This window comes from Vigna umbellata, chromosome 4 (genome assembly GCF_029865625.1).
Source record: "Vigna umbellata cultivar VRB3 chromosome 4, Vumbellata_1.0, whole genome shotgun sequence".
In the NCBI taxonomy this organism is placed as follows: Eukaryota; Viridiplantae; Streptophyta; class Magnoliopsida; order Fabales; family Fabaceae; genus Vigna; species Vigna umbellata.
In genome coordinates, this window is record NC_142168.1 from 26,826,333 (window position 1) to 26,849,946 (window position 23,614).

The following is a 23,614-nucleotide window of genomic DNA, read 5'->3' on the forward strand; positions in this document are numbered from 1 at the left end:
ATTATTTTTTAAATTCAAACAACTTATGTTACACTCAAAATCGTGTAAATTGGTTCATTTCCTTAAAGTATTGCTCTTTCATACATAATTATTTGACTCAAATTTATAAAATAAACTATTAGATATGCATGCACCTGTCTAGAATCAAAGAAGAAAGTGATTGATCTATGAAGAAATAGGCACACAGGAAAAGGATGGTGGTTGGACTTGTAGGGTATCCTTGTCCATGGAGGACACAACAATGGATTTCATGTGGGACTAAGTCATAACTAACTAAAGAGAAAATTTTCATTAGGCACAAATAATTTGTATACAAATTAAAAACTAAAATAGATAGACTCTGTAAGAAACTTTATATAAATTAATTTATCCATTAACTAATTTATTTCTTCTTTTTTTTCATCTGTAAATTCTTAAAGAATTTATTTTCCAAACCTGACCTCTAATAAATATTTGTCTAATCAGTAAAAATGAGATTTATATAAAGAAATTGAGTTTGACTCTTGCATTTCATATAGAAGTTTTATTGATAGAGAATCTATGTTTGTGTTGTTGTAATTTATTAAAATTGAAGATCAATCCTAATCCTAATAGCTACTTAGAATTAACTTAGCTAATTTTTTCTAATCTTTTTTCCTAAAGGGAATGTGTGCTTAGAGTTGGATGCAACTGGTAAGCCAAGAAAGCAACTCCCGCAATCTATGGCTGCAAAAGTCAAGTTTTCCAAACCTAATTTTCTAAATTTCAGCCCCTAATTTTACAAGTGAGAATTTTAAAAAGCCATTTAGGCTGATTATATAATTTCCTAAGATATGTAACCGAAAAAAGGTATGTCACAAAATTATGATTATATAATTGAAATGACTTTAATTTTTATTTTTTTTTGCATTTTTCATATGGGTTAAAGATAATAATTCATGGAAAGTTAAAATAAATATAGTACAACATGACTTTCATTTAAAGCAAAGTTAAAAAGGGATTCTAAAATAATTTCTAAATATTTTAAATTCAACCATAGAAAAGCTTTGACCCATCAATTTCTAGCATGGTGTTGGGACTTATGTAGTAATGTTGATAGAGATAAATTCCAGCTAAAAATGTTAATTTAAACTATTATTAGTAATTCTTTTAACTTCAAGTTAACTATAGACATTTGGTTTTTTCAGTCCATCTTCTTTTTCTTTTGACAGCAAGTATAGATATATTATTCATAGTTTATGAATGAAGTCAAAGAGAATAATTGTTAAAAGCTATGTTCACACGTCTGCGAATGGAAATTTGGTTAAGAAGTAGCAGAGAACAGAATTTCAAGAAACAATAAGGTAGCACAAATGATTTGACTTTTTTGCTGGAAATATTTTTAATTCGGATTCCACCATCATTTTGTTTTTTGTTTAAGACTACAAGAAATCTCCACTACAAGTAATCGATTTGTTTAATAAATAATCTCTTACATACAGAACCTTATTGAATTGAATAATTACATTTTTTCCTCTTTTGTTACCAATCCAGCGTGAAATAATATAACAATATACATTTATAACTATTAATGAATGAAATGAGAAGGTTAGCAGAATATAGCTTCTTCATTTTCCTTTTTCTTTTCTTAAATTTTACTGAAGTAACTTTTTTAAGAAAATACCCCATTTCTTCTGTATCACTCTGTTTCCTAGTTCTTTAAGGAAAGAAAAATCCAAATACTTGTCTGATTTTGAAAACCTACCCATATATTCAAAAAGCACTGATATTCAGTGCTATTTTATTTATGCACAGGAATGACTAATTTCAATAACCAATTGTTTGCTACCCTGACGGAAGAGGCCAACATAAATGCTCTATTGATCAGTATGGTTAGTCCATTTATACGTGTAACCATATGGGTAGGTAGTGAGTTATATGTAACCAGATATAACAGGTTGGATGAAGTGAACACCACAATGAAGGTTTGAGGCTGCAAAATACTGAAACTGTCAGTTAGATTACGTGAAATTAGTTAAGTGTCCCATTAATGGAGAACAACGTATGATTGCAATCAGTATTGATACAAAGTAGAGCACTGAACCCCAGTTCTGCACAGTAAATGGCCAAAGATGGATTCGGGTGGTGACAATCAATCAAGAGGTTATAACTTGATGTAAATGTGAAACATTAAGTATTGTTTTATCCAGCTATTGATATTGTCTTTCATGTATTATATAGCATTAAAAGACATTCAATTACCATCAATTTGATCATGATTTAATAATAGGTAATTTGATCATGATTTAATCATAGGTAAACGGATGAACCATGAGACATTATAAGTTTGATGCTCAACCTGGTTTTAAGAGGGTTCAGATCTTTAGCAAAGACATTTTTATGATATCTTAGCCATTAGAACTATTTAATTTATCTTATAAAAAGTACTACTATCAACTCATGTTTAAAAGTTAATAGATGAAAGTGATTCGGTCACATGACTGTCAATTACACCCCAGAGAATAATAGACATTGAAAGAAAAGGGTTTGGTTTTATCAAGGTTTAACAAGATAGAGGGGAAAGAATAGGTGGGGCATCACGCTTTTGCAGGAAAATCAGTGGGGCATCAGTACATGGCCTTTAAGCAGAATAACTACATGCAAAAAAACTAAGATTCAAATGGCATCATGTTTTGCATCAGATATCAATGAATCAAAATGTAGTTGACATTACTGTAGAAGTATGAAACTATTATACACAACACAATATGCTCCTTGATCAATGATATTTAATCTTTAGTTTTGTTCTTTATATTTTTTCTTTGGAAGTGGAATGGATCGTCGATAAATGAATCAACAAATCTACCATAACCATTCATTTCTAGCACTAACTGCTTTCACATTAGTTAACACAAGTGGAGAAGTTTTGTAAAGCGATATCAAGTCATTGAGACATCTGTTTCTCCTGGGGCTATGCCCTCTCAGTCTGCTAATACCCGACGCACCAATCTCATAGATTTTGCCTGCAAAATTCAAGTATAAGTTTTAATAATACAATGAGACAACCCAAGACAGAGAACTAGTGATCATTATTTAGTTTTCCAAGACCACACGAGTATTTCTCAACCCAAAATGGTAAAATTAGTCCATTACTATTTTTTCTTCCGTTTTAAAGTAGCCCATACTTGGAAATGCAGAAAGTGAGGATTATTCTGCCAAAGGCTACATAATTCATGGTATTGTGGCTATTATTTTAATCATGATTATCTTGAGACCTGGATCAGATTTAGCCGTCTCTAATTTTATGCTTCTTATTTTAATAACCAGGAGATATGATTCTCCGATTCTCCTACAGGTTGGCAATATAAGGAGCGATGCCATGATTTTATTCATATAGTTTTTAAAAAATTTAATGTTGTGATATGACATTGGAGCAATGTCTGTGCTAGACGCTAACACTGAAGTACTAATTATTAACTACAAGTTACAACACCCCAGCAACTTTAAGAAGCACTACAGAAAGTAAAAAAAAATGTATTCAACAATAAGAAATTTCCATAGAAAAAACTTCATATCAATTGAGATGGACATATTGCATCCTTGTATATTTCGTGCTGTGACCTGTTGTTTATTGCTGTGTTCATGTTTAATAATGCTTAAACAATGTCCATGTCTATTTCCAAGCGGCGATGCTTGAAATTTTCACATCATGAGTAAAATTTGTAGCCCGATAGCATGAGATTTAATTTAATAGGAAAAATACATGCACTGTAACTTCAACAAATGCTTTCTTCTAAACTTTAGTTACTCCTGTAGATTGCAAGCAAAAAATTACCTTTCACCCATATTGGAGGAGCACCTGTAGCATTGGCAACGAGAAAGGACATTGCAATGTCTTCACAAGTTCTGTTGAAGGAAAAAAATTTAAAATTAAGAAAAAGAAATATGAAGGATACGAAAAAGATTAAGTGATAAGAACAAATTTAAAGTTCTTGAGGGTTAATTAATCATATATATTACCTCTCCCTGGAAACATAGCCCTGAATTGATGGAGACATCTCTTGAGTATATAAATCCAAGTATTTCCTGTGAAAGAATGCAGCCTTTGAGAGAACCATGCTATAAGTGCCCATCCACCAAACAGACCACCATCCTCCATACCTGTAATATGCAACATTATTTTGCTGTAGTATACAAAGTGAAATCAGTCAGGTACAATATGCAAAATAGCAAATCATGTTATATTCAATAAGGGTAAATCAGCGTTCCATTTTGTTACTATCAAGCACATCCCATGAACACAGTGGACATCTGCATATTGCTCTTATTTTTCCCTTTCTAAATAAAAATACAGTAGCAAACATGCCATCTGTTTTCCCATTATTCTGCACAACATTAGTCATCTTTGAAGTTTGTCTCTAAATTAAGCAAGGGTGTATCTACAAGTAAATTAGAGGATTGTAAACATAATACAATTAAAATGACGATGATACCATAGTATCACTTTAAAAGAGCCAAGTCCATTTTAGTTTCATTTTCTCTCCCTCCATCCCCACCCTTAACACCGTATGTAGAGGTTGCAGTCCAACCATTCTTGTGTAAACAATTAACGAAGTGTTCATCTTCATCACATGACCAATCAAAACTCAATGTCAAGCTTTAGTTTAGTTGGACTCTGCCATTGGACCATACAACTAATCCTATAAAATACTAAAGGTTTCAGTATCCAACTAGCAAGAATTATTGCAAACATCGAAGTCATATTTCACCTTTGAGAAATGAAAGAGTAAAAATGTAAAATTCAAGCGGTTCAATTCAAGTAATGAAACAGGAAATGCTGTAATTCACTAATAACTAACCTCCTTATCCAGCCAGTGCATTCGAGGAACAAATCCCACCATTGTGGAAGGTGCACTTTGCCAGACAGAGAAAGCAAAATCTAGAGTAGAGCATGGAACAATCACATTATCATCAACTGAGAAAATTGCGTCAGTCTTGAGGTCCTTAATTGGCCTAAACCTGCTGTTTGACTCATAATCTGCACTGATGTCAAATCTAAAGTTTTGTTTGTGAGCTTTCTGAGACTTCGAAACCACAATCTTATTAAGATATGTTTTCAGCCTCTCAGATGGTTGCTCACTTTCAGTCCACACCACATGCATTGCATCGGCACTTCGACAGGATGCATAATGAGCAACAGTTTGTTTCAGAAGAGATTTTTGCCTCCAAGTGTTTATAAGCACAGTATAGCTAGCCCTGAATCATGAATTAAATCAGTTGTATCAGCAGATCCAGCTCAAATTATGAAACAAAAAAATCAAACTCCACAACTATAATCCTACTGGGAGCAAGAACCACAATGTCATTACATGCAAGGAAAAACCGCTACAAGAAAACACAAGTGTGGGCTTTATCAATTTTCAAACACTTTTAGTTTTAAAACAATCAAAGACAACCGACTTTCAAACCCAATGCAACGTGACTCAGGCTTGAGTTAGAATCACAATAAAATATTCGAACAAGTGTGTATAAGGGTAATTCACTTCTATAAACCTTTACAGTGTCCTTGAATGGAGAATTTCTAAAGGGTAATTCACTTCTATAAATAATTTAAAATGTTTTTTCAAAAAATATATTGTTTAAACAGAAAGTTTTGAAAAAATTTGAAATCTTAGGAATATATAATATATTAATTTTATCAATTTAATTAATTAAAATCAGAGAATTTCAAATTTCACCTGAAAATTAAGAATTTAAAATTATGCATACTATTACTTCTCCTAAATCGATTATTCTTTTCTTCATATTCTTTCTTCGGCTCAATCTCAGTTGGGATGTCACAAACTTTACTTTGGTCAGGATACTGTTAGTTCGACATCACTTTTTGACAAATGTCTACCAGAGTTTCTTTTAGGTTAATATGAATCATGTTTATTTTTGGTTGCCAACAGCCAAGTTATCTTTTTGCCAATGTTATTTCCCAACAAATGTTAGTTAGAAATTTCTTTGTTACCATCAAGGTTGTTTTGGTTGTTTTCAAGCTAATGCTAAACATGATTTTTTTTTGGGTAGTGTTAATTAGGATTATGTTACAGATAATGTTAGTCAAGGTTATTTTTCAACCAACTTGAATAGAAGTTATTCTCGGTTGACATTGTTGGGATTTTTTATTTGCAGAAGTCAAGTTTAATTGTTGGAATTATTTATTTAAGTAAGTCAAGTTTACTTCTTGGTTACCGTTTGTCAAGATTTTCGGTGGATGTTAGCCAAATTTTTTTGGTTGAATTGTAGTGATTATTTTTTGTCGATCTCTGTACAATTTTTTTTATCCACGTCACTAGTGTTATATAGTGATAATTTTTGTATTTGGCAGTAAGTGAAATACTCTTTCCAAACAAGTAAACTACAATTTAATAAATGTTAATTATTTTATCCAAACACAACATCTGAAAAATTAAATAATTTGAAATGTAAACAATTCAAATTTAATGAATTTAAATTTCTTCACAATTGTAAAATTATCTACCCAATCACAAGGTTAGTGAAAAATAATAAGAATAAAAAATGAAATGAAGTTTTTCATAAGTTAAAATTACTTTTATACATAAGTCAATCCAGTTCAAGAAGAAGTTAATTTCAATTTTTCTTTCCAAAAGTGCTTAGGAAGAACTTTTTCTCTCAAACAATTACAAATCTATAATGTGTTAGGGAATCAATCTACCATCATGACTATCCTTAGATAGGAATCTCAAAATCCTTTGCTAACACATATCATGGTGAAAAAAACAACCTAAAACATCATAAAGCACCTTTTACTTAGAGAATTTGTCCAAACGATGCCATCTAATTGCAAGATTAAGTAACGGGAACTCTATTTTAAAGCAAAGAATACATATAACAAAACTGTTTTCTTTTTCTTTTAAATCCAAACCAAACTGATCATGTTAAAACTACTTTTCATTTCTGAACAAAAACTCTAATTATAATGGATCATGATAATAAATAATCCATTATATATATATATATATATATATATATATATATATATATATATATATATATATATACATATAATTAGTGAAATAATTTAATTACCACAACCATTCTAAATCAACCCTAAAAAGAACAGATCCATCAGAATAAAATAAAATTGCAGAGAAGAAAAACAGATCTAATATTTTTATACCTTGAAGTAACCGAAGAAGGGTTGTGAAGGTGCCAACCCATCCACGAACTGAGTCTGGCGGTGATCAAAACGACGGCGGAGAGAGCAAACAGCGCTAAGAAGAGCTTGAACTTGGCGGCACTGAGGAAATGTTTGGCTCGGCGGAGGGAGAGAAGGGGGCGGTTGCCGTAGGCACTTCGACTGGCCGCTTTCTGCTTCGCCGGAGAGTTGAAGCCGTCGACTGCGTCCGCGGCGATGCCGGCGTCGCGAATCTGAACGGAGGTGGACATGGCTCAAGGTAGGAGAACATTCGATTAACGGTACAAAGAGAAGGCGATGCTTATGATGGTGGTGACGTTGGTTACAATCACCATGTTTGCGCGTGATGAGCGCTTCAAACGACAAAGCGATACATACACGATCACTGCTTCAATACGACGTGTCCTTGAACTCAAAACGACATTTTGAACTATTTCAAGTTCATAAAACCACAAAAATAATCGTGTAAGTGCCAGCGTGTCTTGTACGAGAAAATTAATTTGTCAAAATATATTTTAAATTTATTTTTTTACACATTTCAGTTTATTATCTATAAATACTTACAAAAATTATCTAAACATGCCCTATTAACGATTATTTCTTCATTTGATATTACATGTTTAGTTAATTTATAATTAAATATAATCTCTAATGTAATAGTTTACAAAAATAATTTTAGTTAAACATTTTGCTTAACAAAATCTATTAATATATATAAGATAGTATTTATACAAATATTTTGTAAAAATAACTTTGGTGAAAAATGTATGCTTTGGAAGAAAAAGTATGCATAGATAGAACAGTTTGAATATTATTATCTGACATTAATGATAAGATTTATAAAATTAACTTAAACATTAACCTAATAAATAAATAAAAAAAAAAAAAACACTTGATGCTCCAACTGAATAGGACAACAAAATTTCTCTATAAATTTTACAAGTTGTTTATCAAGACATGAAGTCAAAAAGTGCTTAAATTAGAACAATCCCATAATAGTTGCTTTTAAATGTTGTATGCAAAATATAAAACTTATGAAGAAAAAACCATATTATGCTTAAATATTTTTACAGCTTTAAACATGAGTACCATAATTTTGTATAAACTAAATATTTGGCCTTTGTTTTGTCATTGTCTTTTTATTTTCTCATTATCTTTTTTAATAGGCCTTTTGTTTCCATTATTGCTCCCAATTTTGGATAACCCAATAACTCCATTTGAGTTCTTAATTATTTTTTAGTACTTTTTTTATTGTCACACATAGAATTTACTTTTCTTTTACTAGTGTTTTCCCAATGATAATACAAAACCTAATAAATTCTCTTTTTATTTTTTAGTGACCCATCTCATTTATCTACTCTCATTTTAAGAGATAACATCATAATTTAATACTCGTATATTAAAAAAGGGATAAAATAACTCTATTGACTTAATTAGATAAAGCTCTTTTCATGTGAAACAAGACATTTGTAACACCGTATATTCCATTTATAGCACTTTTTATAATATTTGATATGACAAGCTAATAGTACTATTTTAACACTCTTCTTCCAACATTTTTTTTATTTTATTAAATTTACAAATTTTATTAAATATTCTTTCAGACTCAAATAAGTAAAAACATTGAAACTTAAATATAAATAAAGTTTATTTAGTATTAACGTGATTTGTTTAATGTTAAGTGCATTAGTTGCACAACTAATTATTATTCCAAAATACTTTAGCATGACAATAATTGTGATTCATAACTAATTTTGAAAAAAAAATGTTTTCATAAATTGTTTTAGTATTTAAGAAATTAAAAGTATGCAAAAATAAATATTATTTTAACCATTTTATCAAACACCTCAAAGTTATAATAAATAAAAAAAACAATATGATGAGTGTTATGAAATTGATAAGTGTATCAAATCATATAATAAAGTAAATAAGCTAACATATCATTTCTCAATACACTAATGTGATTAAGTTAAACTATAATTATTTACTAAATTTAGTATAAGAAACTTTAGTAATAAGAAAAATATTGATTTTTGAATAAAATAATTATAAAGTTCTGGAAAGTAATTTAAAATAATGAGATTGATTGTATGATAAAGATTTTATATTAGGATTGAAGTTTATATCCAATTTCATGTAAAAACACCAAACAATATACTTATAATTTCTACTCTTGCATTCACACTACATGTAATTAGTCCTAATGTCTTAACAACAAGTTTAAACTTTAATAATAAAAATTCTAATGTTTTAATAATTTTTATTATAAGTTTGTAGTAAGTTCAACATTTCAATGTTATAAATGATTAATAATTTCACATATATTACTAACATGTGAAATCTATTAGATGTCCTATCTTAATTAAATTTCCAAACTATTTTTTCGATCAACAAGTACTACTAAATATGTAAACAATAATTATACACTTAAGAACAAGAATAAAACACAAAAGTAGTGAAAAAAAATATTGAATATTAGAAATCATAAAGAGTTAAGATACATTATATATAACCGTATGAATTAGGGAGTTAGTTATTCCTATACATTTTGAACTCTATAAAAGAATACAGATGAATGCCTTCAACCTCCTGGATGCGCCTCTACCTTCTATCCTTTTAGGTCAAGTGTCCTTTCTTTAGAAGAGTGAATTTTTAACTCTTGGCAAACCCTTTATTTATACATTTTTGAAACCTACGACTTGTTGGGTGAATTGGCTCGCTAGTCAAGTAATTCTCTCTTTGATGGGTGACTTGGTTTGGTTCACTAAATGAATGGGCCAAAACTGGATTAAACTTGAAATTTGTACTCGATTTTTGTAATTGAAGTTACCAAATATATTGACAATTGATTTTATTGAGATATTCTTCAATCTTCAGTGATTCCCATTATTTGATTTTGTAATTGAAGCAGCTTCATTTGTTGATAAATTATTTTGTTGAAACATTCTTTAATCTTTAATGGTTTCCACTTATTTACACAATATTTTCATAAATAGGAATAAAATATTTATATTTCCTGATTTATTCAATAAAAACCTTAATTATGGAAAAAGTAATAATAAAAATACCAATAAAAGATAAAAATAAACAAAATAAAAAGAATGATAAAGCCAGTTATAAGTAAGTAATTGTTAGGGTTAAACTTCATCATACAATTAGTCATTGTCTTTCCAACTTAATGTTAAATGAATCCACAAGTTTAATCAAATCCTAATGGTTTAAGGTTTAGTGTTTAACATTGTTTTATTATGGGAACTTACTTTCATAATAAAAAATATGGAAACTTACTTTCATAATAAGGGCTTAAGAAAACTAATGAATAAAACTTCATTCTTAGATAAAAGCTTCATTAGATATTTTGCTTCAATTCTAAATCACAGAAGATACTTTTCAATCCGAAGAAATCAAATATCAAGCTACGTATGATCAAAGCACAACACACATTAAACATAAAAACAAAATATAAACATTAAATGGAAAGATATTTATATACATAAAAACAATACCAATTTATATAGGAGAGTTTAGTTGATTACATTTAACTGGAGTTTATCTTTTCGTTCTCATAAAAATCCAAAAAGAAAATATGAATAGAAGATGGAAAGCCAAGAAAGAAAATAAAGGTCTTCCAAGAAACCTTAATAACTCCCATAGGTCTTCAAAATACACTTCCCACTTCGGAAAACAAAAAATTAAAATTATGTGAATAAAATCAACACCCAGTGTCAAACACTATTATGTTAGGCGAATTCATTCAAACATAGGTCTATGTACAATCGACGTTCAGTACGAGTCATCCCACGTTGGACGTGTGCACTTAGACTCATTTGTTTGTCCAAGTGGCATTAAGTGCAAATCAAGTAGCACTCAACCAAGAGCACTGGTGGAATATGGCACTTAGCTTGAGATAAGTGGTGGTCAACCCTAATGACAAGTTTTTTCTCTGCCTCATGGCACTGGACTTTATTAAGTGGAACTCAACACAAATAATCTTTTGAAAATTTCAAATTTTTGACCTTCACTAAAACTTTCGAGGATTCTAAAATTTATTCGCTTCACCCAAGTATTTTTTGTTCAATTGTTGGACAAAAGTTAATGGAGATTAGTGATATAATTATATAAGAGTAACTAATATTCAATGACTTAAAAAAATTATTAAAAAGCAAACTAAATAATTTAAAAGTTAAATAAGAGTTTACTTTATATAAAGTGACTAATAATAATGAAAATTGACATTATCAATTAGTTCTTGAAAGTGGTAGTTTTACTTCTTTCTTTACCCTTCTAATCTTAATTTTTATTTGAAAATTTATTTGTAGTCCTAATATTTTATATAAATCATAAGGAGATGTATTTATCATTTGATAAAGAAATGAAAAAAGTTGATGAATTTTAAATTTGTAAGGTAATCAATCGTAAAAGGCTATAAATTTAAGTAATTTGTTGATCGAAAACACATTTTTTTAATGAAGAAAATTTTGGGAAGAAAAATTGTGTTAATTTTGTTTAATAAAATTGCAATTGATAGAGTGAATTTAAGTTCTAAACTATTATGGAAAATATTAAACCAAATCTCGCTCAGTTAAACTAGGAATGATCAATAAAAAATTTATAACTGACAAAATTTTGAGAAAAAAATGATAAGATATTTGGTAAAGTGTTAAAAGATTCATATTTTTCATAACAAGAATTTTATCATTCACTCAACAAAATAAATCATGAATAAGGAGAATATAGAGATATGAAAGAAAAGAAAAACATATAATGAGTAAAAAAAAACAAACAATATGCATGGATAACTTGAAAAACATAGAAAGAAAGGAAAAGATGAAGAAGAAAGAGCATTTGAGAACTAATATATTTCTATTCTTTTGTTCTTTATGTTTTTGTTTATAAATAGAGAGTGGTTTTAACACCATAAATTACTAACTTATAAATTAAATTTTAAAATCATAAGAAACATTAATTAATTAAGATGTGGAGAATATTTATAACTTCAATTTTAAAATCATAACAAACATTAAATAATTGTATTAAGATATGGAGAAGATTTATAAGTTAAATTTAGGTTTAATACATCATTTGGTCCCTAGTTTTGGTTTTTTGTTCAAAGTCATAATACCTTTTAAAAAAGTTCAGTAAGTCCCCATATTTCGTTAAAAACAATTCAAAATGGCCATTTTGGCTTACGGCGTTAAAAACATAATGGTGCAATTGCTTATGTGGCAAAAACTGAATGATGTATACAACTTTTGATCGTGTGACAAAGTGAGGTGAATTGAGTTGGAAAGGTATGTGGAAATGTTAAAAAGTTGAAGTTATTAAGTAAAAGAAAATGGTTAGGGTTTTTACAAAATCATGTGTAAAATCAAAAGCCCAATTGCAATTTTCAAAATTAGAATCTCAATTCACAATTCACAAAATCACGTGCAAAATTAGAAATCCTAATTGCCAATTTGCAATTCACAAAAAAATCAAAAACCTCATCTCTCTCCCAACATTTCGGCAACCATCACCTCATCGTTGTCTTCTTCTTCACCTCAAACACCTACAACCAGAGAAAACCTATTCAAAGAGGAGGAAGAAGGTTGAACAATAATTGAAAAAAAGGGATGGTGGTAACGTTGGTGGAGCTCCTAGCCAACGACACGCCTTGGAAAAGATGCATCAACACCTGATCACGTTTAGCTCCGGCGCTAACGGCAAGGCGAGAAAAGTGCAGTCGTGGGTGAAGGTGGTGTTGTAGTGGCCTCACGCAAAGAAGATGAGGTGGATGCAATAGGTTTCGTTCTCTCTTTTGTTGTGATTGAATTGAAAAACGAATCAAGAAAGAGAGAATATGAATGCTGAAACGAGTTGTTGGCAGACAGGTTCTTCCAATTGGACCTTCAACGAACCATGAACCCAAATTGAAGATCACTTTCACCATATTCTTGAACCCCAAATCGCGAATGAATTCTAATCTAATTGTAATTTTATTTAACCCTCAGTTAAACTTTTTCCACGTCATTCATTTTTATTTTTAAAATTTTCCTTAAAATATATCAAACATGCCACATATTACAAAATTGTACACATAATTTACTTTTGGCCACGGAGGCAATTGCACCGTTATGTTTTTAACGCCATAAGTCAAAAGGATCATTTTTAGCCATTTTTAACGAAATATGGGGTTTTACTGAACTTTTTTAAAAAGTAGGACGACTTTGAACAAAAAGCCCAAAACTAGGAACCAAATGATGTACTAAACCTTAAATTTATTAAGATATGGAGAAGATTTATAAGTTGTTTACCTAATATATCAATGAAGCAATTTAACCAATTTAAGCAAGATGAAGTCCTCTCATCTCTTGATAACTCACATCCAAAATCTTAAATAAAATTATTAAGAGTTCAAATTTCTCCTACTAATGGGGATGAAGTTATGAGATATCTCAAGTCAAGTGAAGATAAGACAAATTTATAAGATATAATAAGTGCAAATCTTATCTTATAAGTTTGTTTTATAGAATTGAGTAAACTTAAAATTCACTTTTAAAATGGTAGCATAACCATTTGAAAAATATATCCTAATTGAATCTATTATGCTATCTTTATTCCGATACTAATGAATGTCTAATCACATACTCTAGATGTATATGTCTTAACATAATTGAGGTGTGTTGCAAAACTTATATTAATTAAAAATAAAATAAAATTATATTTAAACTCCATATTAATTAGAAATAAGATTAAATTAAATTTAAAGTCCATTTATTTTAAAAAAAAGAGTAAAAGTTCCAAAGATTTTAATGTTTAATGTTTAATTAGTCTATTGATAACATCTTTTAGGAAATTTAATTATTTGGACAATCATATTTTTCTTTAACAAACTGATTTACAGAAAAATGCTAAAGCAAATCATATAAAGATAGTAAAATGAAATTACAAAAAATGATATATTTCTCTTAACAGTGTGCTAAAAATATGTTTAATTAGGCAATGCATACTGACTTCCTAACTTTTTGTTGACTTAAATTTCTTAACAACTCATTTCCCATGCAGAAAAAAGCAATAAATAAATAAATAAAAACCATAACAGTATTTAATTGATTATTCAAGCAGCAAAACAATTAAAAGTACTGATCAATAATCATTAAATGTAGGTGACAAAAGTTGTATTAATTTAATAGATTAATTTTTATCCCTATTTGATTAACTTATAATTTAATATCTCAGTAACTTGTGCTAAATGATTAAGTATTCTGTTGTGACTTTTACAAATATACGACAGAAAGGTAACTGATTAATTTGAACCTTATCAATCTAAAACTAATATGACAAACATATTCATTCAAGATAATTAATACAAGCATTTATTTAGTTATTTAGTTGAATTTCTCTTTAGAATGTTTGATGTAGTAACTCATTTGAAAACAGCATAAACATTTATTATATTATTTTAGAGTGAATATGTGGGTCTCGTTTCATATTAACAGCATAAACATTCCACTGTTACGAATATAATAATCATCCATTAACCTTATTCAAGTGCATTTTAACTTTTCATAGTTGGGTTTTGATTAGTTAATTAAATTAAAAAACAAAAATTTCGTTATAAAGAAGTTTATTAGGAAAAGCTATATATAATTACTTATATATGCTCTGGATATTTGTATTGCAGTTAGTATGAACATTTTTACTTTAATATAATGTAAAACATGTCTTGTCACAAACACTATCATCGAAAAACCATGCCCTATTTTGAATTTTGTTCAGAAAAACATTGGAAACTAGATTTTATAGGACCTGCGCATGCAGGTGAACTTTGAAGGCATTGTATAAAAGAAAGCATACGTACTAAAGAATAGTGTGTCTGAATCTGTAGAAGTACTTTGGACCACAAACTTTGATGAGGCCAGCTACTTAGCAGTTGAGATGCACATGCAATGAGCCTCTTCTGTTCAACTCAATTAAATTCACAGACAGATAGAGAGGTGAAGAAACAATGAAATAGCTGGAAAAGAATAGTGCAGCTTCATTAGTAAATGCTTTGCCTCATCTTTCTGCCATCCATTAACTTTTCTGTCCCAAATGGTCAAAAGGGTCTGTCTAAACTTCAACTCTCATAAATGATGAGCTATGCTTACATCACAAGGAAATTAACTAATGAAAAGCGACATATAATATCGTTTGTGACAGTGAAATCCTCACTCGTGGCATCCAGTTTTGTTGCAGTAAATGATCTGCCAAGGCACAAGAGAACCAGATTTTTCTGCACAAACCAAAAATTGCATGTGTATATATTGTATTCAATATTCATATTGTTCAGTTCCTTAGTCAAGAATTCATATACTAAATGAGCATGTTCAGGAAGCATGAGTGTATAAACTAAAACAGTGGAGGAACAAGTAGTTAATGTAATCATAACAACTGAGATTTGAGAATCAGAAATAAGTTCCACATTTGTTGGAAATTTTTAAGCATTTTGCAACTTTGAAGTTATGAATTATACGTGAATGAAGAAGATGTTGGTTGAGTCCAAGGTGGAGGAACAGGAACATAGGATAGAATACTAAAATAATAACTTTTCTGGTAATACAAAAGGATGAACTTCTAATTCCTAGTACAGAAGATTCTCTTATTGCAACAAAGAAGCCCTACTGAACTTGTAAGTAGTCTGGTTGAAATTCACATTGGTGGTGCCAGCCATGTTATCACAATGGGGCTTCTCACAGTGTGCAAACCATTCTTCCATACCAGACTTCCAAATTCAGGAGATGTTTGCCGAACCCTTGGCGTGAATGTAATCTTGTAAGACAGCTTTTGGTGTTCTTTTGTGAAATTTAGAGTTTCTGGCTCAACTTTGACAGAAGCACCTTCGAATGGTGAGATCACAACTTGGTATTTGGAATCAGGTGGGCCAACATTGGTGACAGTTCTGTGAACAATCACAGGTCTAGAGAATGAAGTAGCTGTTTTCTGGGTAAAGATTGATGATATGGCTGGGTAGTTCAAGTCCCCTGGACTCGCAAGAGAGTGTTTGCAAGATCTGTTGGAATATTTGGCAAAAACTTGTAGTTGGGTTGGAGTCAGATTCTGTGTGCATAGGAATTCAAAGTAGTCCTGTGGCTCTATGTCATATACCAAACCAGGGTCAAGAGCTCTGATAGGGTCAATGTGTCCAGAACCATGATCATAAGGACTTGAAGGTTTAGCAGTTGAGGCATCTGTGAGAGTTTTTTTGGTGTTGTCAAGAACATAAGCAGTTGTCATCAAAGCAGATTTTATAGCAGCAGGGCTCCACTCTGGGTGCCTGGCTTTGAGAAAGGCTGCTACACCACTCACATGTGGGCATGACATTGAGGTTCCAGAGAGTATATTGAACTTCTCTCTCCTGTTGTCCACTTTCAAACCTGATGGACCAATGGCCTCACTCCAAGCAGCAAGAATATTCACCCCAGGAGCTACTAAATCAGGCTTCAGAATTTCAAGGCTGAGAAAATTTGGCCCTCTTGATGAAAATGCTGCCACTACAGGAGATGGCCTTATTCCCAACCTCGTACCTTTAAAAGCTAGAGTTGCAGTAGCACTTTGACTAGATAGGACATAACTTTTGAGATCTTTTCCTTCTTTTTGTCCTATTGCAACTGCTGGAAGGAGATGGCAATCAGCAACTAGTTCTTCTCCATTAGCTTCAGTATTTGTGAGAATCATTCCCACCCCTCCTGCACTTCTCACCACATGACCCTTCTGCACTCTAGGACTAAGGCCTCTATCACATATAACTATCTTTCCTGAAACCACTTTAGGATCCATAGTCCCTTCCAAGCACATGGATCTTGGATCAACCCTGCTAGAGTTGCTCCCCAAGTACACCAAAGGGTATTGTTTCTCAATTGAAAGCACACTTTGCCCTTTGTAGAGTGAAACTCCAGTCACTATCTTACCATTTCCAAGCTTAACTTCTGCTGGAAAATCTCTATCCATTGTGCTGGCTCCAACTGTGGTGATCCATGGTGAAACATTGGTGAGGCTGGCAGGATCAGGTCCTGCATTTCCTGCAGAACATGAAACAAAAACACCCTTCTCCATTGCTCCAAATGCAGCAACAGATAAACTATCACGGTAATAAGAGGAGACTCCACCACCCAAAGAGATGGAAAGAATATCCACTCCATCAGCCACAGCTTTATCAATAGCTGACACAATATCTGAGCTAAAGCACCCACCAATCCAACACACTTTGTAAGCTGCAATCCTTGCACCTGGTGCCATTCCTCTTGCTGTGCCATTAGCATAACCAAGAAGGTTAGCCCCAAGCACAGGAGAGCCACCAACTGTAGCTGCTGTGTGAGTGCCATGCCCATCTTGATCTCTTGGTGATTTGTACTCCTTCTGCTCATTAATTCTACCAATTGCTGCTTCATATCCATGGTAGAACACTCTTGCCCCCACAACCTTTTTATTGCAGTGACTTTTTGTGAATCCTGTTCCAATCTCACAGGCACCTTTCCAATGAGCAGGTACTGGTCCCATGCTTACATCTTTGAAGCTTTCACTCTCTGGCCAAATCCCAGTATCTAACACTCCCACTATAACATCACGGCCCGAAAGCTTTTCTGACCACACGTTAGGGGCTTTTTGTGGTTGAAGCCCGAGGAATGCAGGACTTCTTGTAGTGTGTAGCTCATACTTTGTATCTGGGAATATGGCCACAACTCCTTCTTCAGCCTCTAGCTTCTTAGCTTCTCCTTCAGTCAACTTAGCTGCAACACCATGAAAAGCATTCTGGTAAGTGTAGATAATTCTCTTCTCACTGTCCGCATCAGCTCCTGGAGATGTGGACAGTGCCGATTTCAGCTTTGATGAATACCATTCAAGGTGGTTGGTGAAGGCTTTTGGCATTACTGGCTTATCCATTTGAACCAGGTAAGTCTTCTTAGCAAATTGAGCATTTGCTGAGAACATCATTGTTAGAACTAGAAGATAGCTTGTAAAAAAATATCCCATGTTTCCCATTATGGTCTTGGCCATGTTTCATGCCAAAGAAGGAGAAAGATTGAGTCTTTGAAGAAGGGTGTTGGGTTAAAAGGAAGGAAGTGTGAAGAGATATTATAAGGGGATTGTGCTTCATAATTTGTCTGTCATCTTGTGGTTGAAATATTAAATGGACAATGGTACTTTACATTAGATTTTATTTTTTTACATAACATTATCTCTCACTATTTTTTACTTTTTCTTTCTCTTTAAAAATGCAAAAGTTAATTTTAGTAAGACCATTTTCCTCTTATAAAAATTGTCAAATAATAATAAAATATTATAACAGAAACTTTGTTTTCCATGTCAAATCCTAGAATGGAAAGAGAGTGACCTTTTATGTGTTCCAGCTTAAGGTAGGAGGTTGTTTTGTGTGTGACAGTCGCTGGTATGAAGTTACTGTATAATTGCAACAGTGTTTCTTGATTCACGCTTGCACTTTGTGCTCTGCATAATTATTTTAGTCATTACTTTTGAACAAGCAGCTACGTATGAGGTTGGGGACCTTAATGTAGTTTGTGCTATCTTGTTAGTTACACTGTTACTTTAAGGAATGATTATATAGTTGCAATTATAATGGTGGTTGTGTATGGTGAAATCAATTGAATTTGTTTATGTAAATTTACAGTGAAAGAGATTATGGAAACTTAGCCCTCTTCTTTTGAGTGGATTTGAGAGACTGGATTTCAGGGAATTTGAGAGGATTTGAAGATAAATTTTTTTGTGGTTTATTTGAGTGAATTTGGAGGTAAACGAGAATGAATTTGAAAATAATTTTTTTTAATTTGTCACGTCAATACAATTCTATACTAATTCTCACAAATTTTATTTCCAAATTGATTCTCATTTACCTCCAAATTCATTCAAATAAACGATAAAAAAAATTATGTTCAAATCTCCTCAAATTACTCCCTCAAATCCATTAGTTTTTTCCTAACACTGAAAGGCTGCACTCGAGAAACACAAAACAATATAATATAATCTACGTTTTAACTAATTTATAAAGTGACAGGTTACATTAAATATAAGGTTTAATTGCTTCCTTTGTCCCCAGTTTGGTTGAATTGTGTCAAATTCATCCTCATTTTTAAAAAAGTTTCATTTTCGTCCTCACGTGGTGTAAAAGTGTCAATTGAATCCAAACATTGAAAAAATATGTGTCAATGTAGTCATCTCCGTTAAATACACACTAACGGTGTTAAATGGCTGATTATTTGGCACTAGATATCTTCCAACGTGGCAAAAGAGAGGTTTACGTGGATCTGGAAAGGGGTTTTCAAAAAAGCTATTCTTGCCCAATTTCGTGTGTTCTTTTCCTTCTCTCTTTCAAGAAACTTCCGCGCAATGCCGTAACGTAACGTGTCGTTTTTCTCCACACTCTANTCACATTCTCTTGTGTTGTCTCGTTTTACCCAACCCATTATATTTTTCAGAACATCCATTCTAAGGAAAGGATTGGCAAAGGTAGAGAAAATGAAGGACTGTATTATCTTGAAAATGTTTCACAACAAACCTATAAAGGAGTTTTGACTTGTCCTGCGAATGAGCAAATACAATATAAAAACAAAAAGAAAATTTGGTTATGGCATAAACAATTGAGACATCCCTCTTTTGGTTATCTAAATTTCCATCATTTTTTCATAAATGCAATATTTCTGATTTTTTTTTGTGAAAATTGTGTGATGGCAAAAAGTCATCGTGTTGTATTGCCTTTAAGCAGTAAAAAAAAATGATTTTTCTTTTTCATTAATTCACACAAATGTTTGGGATTTTGTCCCACAATTTACACATAATGGAAAAAAATTGTTTATCACTTTTGTTGATGATTGTACGAGAGTAACCTAAATGTATTTGTTTAAACATAAAAGTGATGTGTGTGATGTGGTTTCTTCCTTCCATCATATAATCGTTACAGAATTCAACACATATATTAAGGTCATTCAATCAGACAATAGAGGGGAATACGTTAAGACTGAATTAATAGAGTTCATGAACTATAAAAGCACCTTGCATCACATGTAGCTTAATGCAAGATGCATTTAGGTTATCCTAGTATAATTATCAACAAAACTGATAAACCATTTTTTCCCACTATGTGTAGATTGTGAGGCAAGGCCTCAAACATCTGTGTGAATTAATGAAAAAGAAATATCGATTTTTTTTTGCTAATAGGAAACACAACACAATGACTTTTTGTCATTACATAAGTTTCACAAAGAAAATTAGAAATATTACATTTATAAAATAATGATGGAAATAATTTGTTTAGATAACCAAAAGAGGGATGTCTCAACCATCTATGCCATAACCAATTTTCCTTTTTATTTTTATCTTGTATATGTTCATTCGCAAGATAAACTAACACTCCTTCATGAGTTTGTTGTGAGATATTTTCAAGATAATACAGCCCTTCACTCTCTCTCTACTACTAGCAATCTTCTCCTTGAAATGGATGTTATGAAAAAGACAATAGGTTGGGTAAAACGAGGTAACACAAAAATATGATTTGGCTAACTTGCTAACAGAGAGAACATTACAGTTCAATGTAGGAATAAATAAAACATCAGGAATCGATAAGAAGTTGAGAGAGATATAGTAGCTATACTTCAATAGGATATGAGACCCACTCACATTAATAATAACATTTTTAGAACAATTAGGGAAAAAATTAGTAAATTTATGAGATCACAAATCATATGATGAGTAGCACATGAATCAATTATCCAATTACTACCCTAGTAACAATAGAAAGATTAAGAGTAGAGTTAGATATACCTAACTTGGTCACAAATCCAACACTAGTAGAAATATAGATCTTGAAAGCAGCGGAAGTTGGAATTCGTTTCTCTGATTGAGTTTTATTGGAAGGAGATAGAGGATGTTAGTGTTTAGCTCTAATACCATATAAAAAGGTTTATAAAATAAATTCTGATGTACCATGTACATATACAAGGTCCTATAATTCTTCATCTATTAAAGGAATGACAGTTGCACAAATCTGCACAAATTATAATAATGTCTAAATTATAGCTAATATAATATTTGATTGTCTAATATTTACTAATAGAATATTTGACATATCTTAACAACAAACACTCTTTCATGGTGTTTAAAAGTGGCTTAATTTCTAGGTCAAATTATTATCACAATTTCCTTGAAAATAAGATTCTTGCTCCAAAATATTTGATATTGTTTATACTTTCCGTTGCCTAATTTGTATTTTCAGTTGATATTTTAACTTTTTATGTTTTTAAAATATTTAATTATTTTTGTAATATATGAAAAAATCAATATATTGTTGAAGATATAACAAAAAGATACACTAAAAGAAAACTTAATCCAACTATGTTTTATACTGTTTATTAAGCACCTCAAATCACAAAATAAACACTTAACACATGTAAATAAAAAAAATTACACGCTAACTCATACTCTAAGATTACCATGAAATATTACCCATAGTAATATATATATATATATAGTAATATATATATATATATATATATATATATATATATATATATATCAAAATATAAAGATAAAGATATTAAATAATATAAACACATCTTTATAAACCTATTAAATATTACCCATAATAAAATAAATATGTATGTGTCTTTTTAAAATACGGAAACTACCACCGTATAATCATCCACAAAAGCCTTTTACTTTCTGCACCTCACAATTCGTAAAATAATTACAGAATACATGTTTTGGAAAAAACTTTGATGAATTTTTCGAATGGATTTCCAAAATGTGAGTTTCATAATATAATTTTCGAAATAAAATTTTGAGAATGACATTTTCAAAACAGAATTGCCGAAACGCATGAAATACAATTGGAACAAGTTTTTTGGAATGTGATTTCTGGAATAAACTTATGGAATATTTTAATATCTTCTTAAATGAGTTTTCTGAAATACCTCTATGTTTAAAAAGAACTTTTCAAAGCACATAAAATATATTCTAAAAATAACTTTCTAAAACGAGTTATTTTCCACATTTTCTCTCATCTTCCTCTGCAACCTTCCCTTGTGTTCTTCTTTCTGTACAGCAGTGGTACAGTGAGTGACAACAACAGTAATGATAGTGTGATACAGTAATGCCATAATGAAGGTTTTTGAGTATTTTTTATATTAATGTTGAGTACAGTCAATAATTATGTGATACAGAAAGCAATAGCCTCCATATAAATGGAGTCCCAATAAGGTAGAATGACAGGTTATTGCTAGTGACACCCCCAATTTACTACTAAAACTCTTAGTTTTTCATTAAATTTTATTTTTGAGAAAATAAATACCGATATTAATCCCAACAGAACAATGGAAATATTTTTTTTAAATAGAAACAAATTGTTATTGTGAATTTCAACAGAAAACATAAATATTTAATGGGGCTTGAGACAATCTTTCAATTGGATAATGCAATTGTTTTATGTGACGTAGTATTGTTGTTTGACTTTTCTCTCTTGGGGTCTCCGAGTTTCTTTGTACCGAATGAAACAAGAAAACTTGTGATTGATGCAACATGTATTTGATAATTTTTCTTCTAAACCTAGTTTTGCTGTTTAACAAAATGACGATTAATCATGTCTACGAATAGTGACATTATCTTTGTCTCAATCCAGGATTTGGATCTTCGCGTTTCAAAATTTACAATTGCACACTACCTCAGTGATTATAAGAAAAATGATAAACATAAGATTATAATTATACAGTTTGTTCATTGGACTGTGTAGTGAGCTACGTTACCTCAATTTGTTATTTAATTGATGCATGAAAAGAAAAATAATCATTTTTAATACAATTTTTCAAGAAGTCTTAGGATTTTCTGAGCAAACACAATCAAATATAAATATAAGAATACAATGTACTTGTTAAATCCATAACTACCCATATTTAAACTCTTGACATCTATAAAAACATGGATTTTCGATTTTTTTTTATATTGAAAATTCAATTTATCTCTGTTACATCATGTATAAAATAAAAATATTAAAAGAGATATAACATCAATTACAGCCGATTTAATTAAAAATCGATTTAATTAAAAACGTGATAGCAATTTTATAAATACTGAAAAATATTAGATCTGTTAGGGTTAAGAATCGATTTATTATACGATATATTAGATCTAATACAATCTCTTTTCAAAGCCATAAAGAAACTTTATTCTTTTTTTTTCTCTTCTTCCATCACACATTAGTATCCTTAATGTGGACTACAAGTTTCTTTCTTCTTGTTCCATTGGTGAAGCTTTTAGGTTCCATCAAACGTCACATATGTCGATCATCCTTTGTCACGAACCATCTTTGTTGTTCCCTATAATTGACACTATTTTCATCTTTGAAAAAACTTCAATTACTAATGGTGTTCACCGTAACCATGATAGAAAAAAACTTGGGTTGAGATTTTATATCCATAGAGCTTAAGC

At 30.8% G+C, this 23,614-nt stretch overlaps 1 protein-coding gene and 1 pseudogene across 1 annotated transcript; both read right to left on the reverse strand.

Moving 5' to 3' along the window:
* Nucleotides 1-2,628: 2,628 nt before the first annotated feature.
* LOC148199717 (glycosylinositol phosphorylceramide mannosyl transferase 1-like) lies at nucleotides 2,629-7,575 on the reverse strand. The gene is made up of 5 exons (XM_088111882.1): nucleotides 7,145-7,575; nucleotides 4,818-5,214; nucleotides 3,979-4,142; nucleotides 3,794-3,864; nucleotides 2,629-2,981 (listed from the first exon to the last, which is right to left on the reverse strand). Exons 1-5 carry the CDS (start codon nucleotides 7,411-7,413, stop codon nucleotides 2,821-2,823), a joined length of 1,062 nt encoding a protein of 353 aa, XP_087968008.1. The 5' UTR covers nucleotides 7,414-7,575; the 3' UTR covers nucleotides 2,629-2,820.
* An 8,113-nt stretch (nucleotides 7,576-15,688) lies between these two features.
* On the reverse strand, nucleotides 15,689-18,251 carry LOC148199718 (subtilisin-like protease SBT1.3 pseudogene; annotated as a pseudogene).
* Nucleotides 18,252-23,614: the final 5,363 nt, after the last annotated feature.

Bases quoted from the DNA above. Each gene is read 5' to 3' on its own strand.
- LOC148199717 (XM_088111882.1), bottom strand. From the start codon at position 7,413: ATGTCCACCTCCGTTCAGATTCGCGACGCCGGCATCGCCGCGGACGCA. The intron at 4,143-4,817 runs GTTAGTTATTAG...TGTATACTACAG, and splicing joins TGCACTGGCTGGATAAGGAG to CAAAATAATGTTGCATATTA. The intron at 3,865-3,978 runs GTAATATATATG...TTCCTTCAACAG, and splicing joins GGCTATGTTTCCAGGGAGAG to AACTTGTGAAGACATTGCAA.